General features: G+C 49.3%; 1 protein-coding gene across 1 annotated transcript in view; it reads left to right on the forward strand.

The window, feature by feature from the left end:
• COL5A3 (collagen type V alpha 3 chain) overlaps positions 1-6,020 on the forward strand; it is a 38,029-nt gene extending 32,009 nt beyond the window's left edge. Inside the window, exons 58-62 of the mRNA XM_028495286.2 lie at positions 212-419; positions 500-612; positions 2,365-2,433; positions 4,721-4,960; positions 5,051-6,020. Of these exons, the coding sequence (XP_028351087.1) occupies positions 212-419; positions 500-612; positions 2,365-2,433; positions 4,721-4,960; positions 5,051-5,197 (777 nt within the window). The 3' untranslated portion in view covers positions 5,198-6,020. The remainder of the gene's footprint in view (positions 1-211; positions 420-499; positions 613-2,364; positions 2,434-4,720; positions 4,961-5,050) is intronic.
• Positions 6,021-6,572: the final 552 nt, after the last annotated feature.

A 6,572-nucleotide genomic window follows, 5' to 3' on the forward strand; every position in this document is an offset into this window, starting at 1 on the left:
TCTGAGCCTTTCTGTCTCCTCTTCCCGTGTCTCCCTCTGTTTCTGTCTATCTCCCCCTGTCCCTGTCTCTATCTCTCCCTCCCCTTTCTCCTCTCCCCCTACCCCTGTGTCTTTCTACCCCCCACGTCTTTCATTTCTGCCCCTCTCTCTCCCTGTCTCTTCCTCCTGCGTCTCTGATCTCCTCCTCTCCTCCATCCCCACCTCCGCCCAGGGTCCGTATGCGGAGCTGCACGGGCTGCGCCGGCGCCGGCGCTCGGTCCCGGGCCTGGGAGTCCCGGAGGGCGGCCTGGAGGAGGTGCTGGCCTCGATCACGTCGCTGAGCTTCGAGCTGGAGCAGCTGCGACGCCCTCCGGGCACGGCTGAGAGCCCGGGCCTCGTGTGCGGCGAGTTGCACCGTAACCACCCGCATTTGCCCGACGGTGAGGCTCCGTCCCTCCCCCGGCGGGCGGGGAGCCTTGGGGTCCGCCCGGCTCATCCGCCGTACCTGGCTCTGCGGCAGGGGAATACTGGATTGACCCCAATCAGGGCTGTGCGCGGGATGCACTCAGGGTTTTCTGCAACTTCACGGCGGGAGGAGAGACCTGCCTTTACCCAGACAAGAAGTTTGAGACCGTGAGTACCTCTGGGGGTGAAGTGGGAGGTGGTGGTGGTAGAAGGGAGGGACCAGACTCTGCAAACCATTTCATTCATACCCTGCCCCCCCCCACACACACACACCAGGCATTGACTGGGACTTTATTTTTCCTTCAACTAACATCTTTTGAGCACCTACTGTATGCCAACTCCTTGAAATGCTGGGGTTACAGCAGAGAATCCAAAAAAAAAAAAAAACTGCTTTGCTTTCATGGAGCTCATTTTCTATGGGGAAAAACAGATAAGAAAATCTAGTCAAGAAATCAATAATGATGGAGAACCTTGAAATAGCAGGTATGTGTGCCAGCCCTAAGCGCTTGGCTGCATTAACAACCACCAATGTGGCCATTCTGTTACCATCCCTAAAATAAGTAACCAACAAGAACCTACTGTGTAGCACAGGGAACTATACTCTAAATTTTGCAATAACCTATAAGGGGAAAGAATCTGAAAAAAATAGATATGTATGTAGGTATAACTGAATCACTTTTCTGTAACCTGAAACTAACACAACACTGTAAATCAACTATACTTCAATTAAAAAAATAAAATTCTGTTATCATCCCCCAGACAGGGAAACTGAGGCACAGAGATTACCCATGACAGTCTGGCTCTTGTCCCAGCCCTTAACCACGCTCTACTGTGCCTCCTAACCTGCTGTCTTATAGGCCCCATGGGCTCACCGCCCTCCACCTGGTCCCCCAGAAATCCTGGGGTTCTCCATCAGGGAGCCCCGAGCCCAACAGCCTCTGACACCAAGCACCGGGCTTAGCTATAGAGGGCAGTGGGTGAGCAGTGAGCTTCTGGACCCTGGACTGCTCGGACTGCAATCCAGATCTGTCACCTCAGTTTTTTCATCTGTAAAGTGGGGTTCAAGAAAGTATCTACCTCACAGGGTGGTTGTGCAATTGAGGTGCCAATGAACATATCAGGGGACACTGATTGAACGCTGACTGTGTGCGTCGCTGTGTTAATACCTCTACTGCAGGTAAAACACGTTGTAAGCGCAGGGCCTGCAAAAGTGTCCAGTAATGTCCTTCTTATTTATTCTTCTTTTTTACTGGTCAGAGCCCTGGTTTAGTGGGAACTCAGATACCCTAGTGGATGCACATTTAGACGAGCTCACCCCCACGCAATTTATGAGGGTTTGAGGGCAGGGCTTGATCTCCAAACAGTTGCTGACGCCTGAGGCCTGATCTCGCACCAGCTCGTCTTCCTTCTGCCCAGAGAGAGGCTGGGGCAGGGAGTGAGGAACATTCTTGGTTTGGGCTCCCCAGACACAGACCCTAAGGTGAGGGTTTGACAAGGGCAAGTCATTTGTTTAGGAGGTGATCCCAGGAGGGGTAAGTGAGAGGGGCCAGGGGAGGCAGCCAATAAGGGGTGTGCTGTTAAAACATCACCATTGGACACCCAAGGCTCAGTTCCCCTGGGGACTTCCAGGAGACAGTGTAGGGTAGGCTCCTGGGAGCCATCCGCCACCTCGGGGAGAGGGAGCCGGGGCATTTATCCACCAGCTCTCATCAATCATCGGTGGAGGCTGCCTCAGAAGGCGGGAACACCCAGCCTCTTGGGTCTGTCCTGTGCACCAGCCAAGCCCAGTCCAACAGTCAGAGAACAGACTGAGAGTCCCTGATATTTACAGTCAGTAGCTTTTACTGTGGGGAGGTAAATGCAGGAAGGACATGGTGGCCCCCTGGGGCGCCTGCTACACCCTCCCCTCCATTCCCCCAGGTGAAACTGGCCTCCTGGTCCAGAGAAAAGCTGGGAAGCTGGTATAGCACATTCCGTCGAGGGAAGAAGGTGAGTTGCCCTGGAGGCCAAGGTGGGGATGGTATAAAAATTGGTGGGAACCAGCATGGGAATTGGAGGAGGTGAGATGAACAGGGCGGACTCACTTTGCCTTCCTGATGATCACAGCATCAGATGTTTGATAGGGCAAGCACAGGTCATGGTGGCGATCCAGAGGCAGTGCTGAAAGGACCTGAAGGCTTCCTGGTAGAAGTCACAGCTCAGCTGAAGTCTAAGGAATAAGTTGGGTTGCAAGTTTGGGAGGACAAGGAATAGTGTTCCAGGCAGATGGAACAGTATATACGAAGGCCCAGAGTCAAGAGAGGGCCTGGTAAATTTAAAGAAAAGGTGACTTGCTCTGCTCTAGAGAGTGTGAGGGGGAACGTGGTAAGAGGAGAGCCTGGGGAGGTGGGTGTGAGCTAGGCCCACTTCCTCAGAAAGATCTATGAGCAGTAGGGAGCCATGGAATGTTTTTAAGTGAGAGAGGGAACGAGATTAAATCTCTGTGATAGAAAAATGCCTCTGAGCTAGTGGTGGTGGTGATGGGGAAATTGGAGGCTGGGAGACCCAGGAGAAGACTGATGTGTTGGTCCAAGAGAGCAAGGAAGGGGCCAGGCTGGAGCTGGTGCTATGGGGATGGAGAGGAGGGCATGGCTTAGAACAACCTCTAAGAGGGCAAGTCAGTACGACCTAGTAATTGATGAGGTGACAAGTCAATAGGACCTAGCAACTGATGAGATGGCACGTGAATAGGACCTATCAATAGTAATTGATGAGGTGAGTAATTGATGAGATGGAGGGGAGGGAAGACATAGGGATGACACCCAGGTTCCTGGTTTGAGGGACTGATGTCTAGTGAGGTTCTGAGATATGTAAATGGGAAGAAGGTCAGGTTTATGGGATGGAGTGGAATCTTGGGTTCATTTGGGATTTGTTTATGTAACATATATGTGTATGCTAAACATTGGGAACATAGCAGCAAAGAAAAGTTCCTAACTTCACGAAGTTGATATTCTACTGGGAATATGACCAAGGAAGCAGACAGACAATAACCAAGGAAACAAAGCTATAATATCATGTCAGGGGGTATCTTGGTTTGGGTTCCCCTGAAACAGACCCTGAGGCAAAGACTCAATTGCAAGGGGTTTATCTGGGACGTGATTCCGGAACACGTCAGTTGTGGAACGTGAAATGGTACAGGGAAGAGAAGGAATCTGGGACGCATTACCAAGCCAGTTATCTCAAGCCAGTGATAAGTTAATAATATATTTTATGTAACCCAATATATCCAAAATATTGTCATATCAATATAAAGATTACTGAGGCATTTTAAACTTTTCCCCTGTGAGTTCTTCAGAGTCTGGTGCATATTTTATATTTATAGCACGTCATAATTTGGCACTAACTTTCCTTGGAAGTACTTAGATTGCATAAAACCTGCAGTTGAAAAAGTAGATACACATCCTCAAGTTGTTCCAAACCTCAGTTTTCTGATAAATGGATTGAAGCTCAGTCATTGGTTATAAATTAAAGTTACAAGTTTTAAATTAAATAATTTTAAAAAATTAAAATTTAAATGGATGGACCTAGAGAGTATCATACTAAGTGTAGTAGGTCAGACAGAGAAAGACAAATATATGATATCACTTACATGTGGAATCTAAAAAAATGATACAAATGAACTTATTTACAAAACAGAAATAGACTTACAGACATAGAAAACACACTTACAGTTACCAAAGGAGAAAGGGGAGGGAGGGATAAATTAGGAGTTTGAGGTTAACAGATACACACTACTGTACATAAAATAGATAAACAATGAGGACCTACTGTATAGCACAGGGAACTATATGTTCAATATCTTGTAATAAACTATAATGGAAAAGAATCTGAAAAATAATATATGAGTATATGTGTAGGTATATATATATACACACACACACACACACATATATATACACAAATAACTAAATCTTTTCACTGTAAATCTGAAAATAACACGACATCGTAAATCAACTATACTTCAATTTTTAAAAAATGGGTGCCAAAAGAAAAAAATTAGAATTTAAATAAAATTTTGAAAAGTTTCTCAGTCTCATCGGCTGCATTTCAAGGGCTCAATAGCCACACGTGCCCAGGGGCTTGCAAGAGAACCATGGATGGCCGGATGGCTGGTGGGGCTGATAAAGATGAGGACATGGCAGGGCGGGCAGGTCTGCAGTGGGTGGAGATCCTGGGAGGTGGGTACCTCAGAAAGAGCAGAGATGAATGGAGCACCTCCTCTTTGTCCCACCTCCAGTTCTCCTACGTGGATGCTGATGGGGCACCGGTGAGTGTGGTACAGTTGACCTTCCTGAAGTTGCTGAGTGCTACAGCCCGCCAGAGCTTCACATACTCCTGCCAGAACTCGGCCGCCTGGCTGGATGAAGCTGCAGGAGACCATGGCCGCTCTGTCAGTTTCCTTGGGACCAACGGGGAGGAGCTGTCCTTCAACCAGACGGCAGCAGCCACCATCACTGTCCCCTACGATGGCTGCAGGGTAAGGGAGGGGTGAGGGGCTGGCCAGAGCAGGGCGGGGGGCTGTGGCTGCCCTCCCCCTGACTCAGCATCCGTGTCTTCCCCTGCTCAGCTCCGGAAGGGACAGACGAAGACCCTCTTCCAGTTTAGCTCTTCCCGAGTGGGATTTCTGCCCTTATGGGACGTGGCGTCCGCTGACTTTGGCCAGACGAACCAGAAGTTTGGGTTTGAACTGGGCCCCGTCTGCTTTAGCAGCTGAGAGCTTCACGGGTGGGAGGGGCAATGAGGGAGTCCCAGATGGGGCGCGTTTGGTGCTGAGGCTTTGAAGCCATCATATTTATCGTCTCCTGGGACTGTGGAGCCAGGGGAGAGTCTGCTCATCACGGTCAAACAGTATTCCTTCTCCATTCCGGGGGTCTGGAGGCTGGACTCCCCTGGCCCATGAGTCCAGTTTCCCTGCACTTCACCCCAGCTGGCATAACTGACCCCTTCATGCTCACCCGCTGCTCAACTCCCTCCCCCGACCCCCATGCAGTGAACTTCTAACTCAGAGCTGATGAATGCCCCCCGATGCCGGCCTCCCACCCCTCAGTCCGTGGTCTCAACACCCTTTGGTGCTACCTTCCCCATAGTTAAGCACTGGATGTCTCCTGATCCCAGGCTGGGACCCCTTCACTCATCCCTATTTTCAGGTGGATTCACAGTGAAGGGACTGAAGTCAGACTACAGAGGGAAGTGGGGCTTCCCTGGACTGAGCTGTGAGCTCCTGCTGCCTCGGCCCAGCTCTGAATACTGCTTCCCCCCATATCTCCCCAAATGCACCTTGCCGTGCCAGATGGTTTGAGGACCAAGATGGTGGGGGGTAAATCAGGGTCCTAATGGTGCTGCCCTATTTATACCTGGGTCTGTATTAAAAGGGAAAACCCCCTCTGTTGTATATTTAATCTGCTTCCTCCTTAGGGAAGGCTGGGATATGATGAGAGAGATTCTAGCATGATCCCCATATGCCCTCGCCCACCCCACCCCCCCGCCCCAGGCCATAGGGCATAATTGGCATCTCAAGTCTGAGAATAAACCAGTGAACTGTGTCCCTGTCTGTCTTTCATCTGACGCTGGCCATATCTCTCTTAGGGTCGGGCTCTTGTCTCACCCAAGGAATCTGCCACCACTTGCCTTAATAATTGAGTCTTTTGGTAGAGGTAGCTTTGGGGGTCGGGGAACCTAGTTATAATGGGATTCACTGGAAGTGATGGGCCTGTTTATTAACTTAGGCTGCTAGAGGAAAAGTTGAAAAAATAGCCACATCTCTAAGAGAGCAGATCTTAAATGCTCTCAGGACAAAATAGAAATGGTAAATATGTGACGTGATGGAGGTGTTAGCTAATGCTATGGTGGTAATCTTTTTGCCCTATATAAGTGTATCAAATCAACATGTTATATACACTTTAAATATCCACAGTGTCATATGTCTATTATGTCTCAGTAAAGCTGGGGAAAATTGTGAACCTTTTAGGAAGACATCTAAACTTTAAAAAAGAAAATAGCCAGATCTCCACGTTGACCTTGATTGGTCCTGGAATCACTGGCTGAGCTGAGGGGATGTATCAAGAGGTGACATGGAATGTGGTTTGGGT

Source organism: Physeter macrocephalus, chromosome 2 (genome assembly GCF_002837175.3).
Source record: "Physeter macrocephalus isolate SW-GA chromosome 2, ASM283717v5, whole genome shotgun sequence".
Classification (NCBI taxonomy): domain Eukaryota; kingdom Metazoa; phylum Chordata; class Mammalia; order Artiodactyla; family Physeteridae; genus Physeter; species Physeter macrocephalus.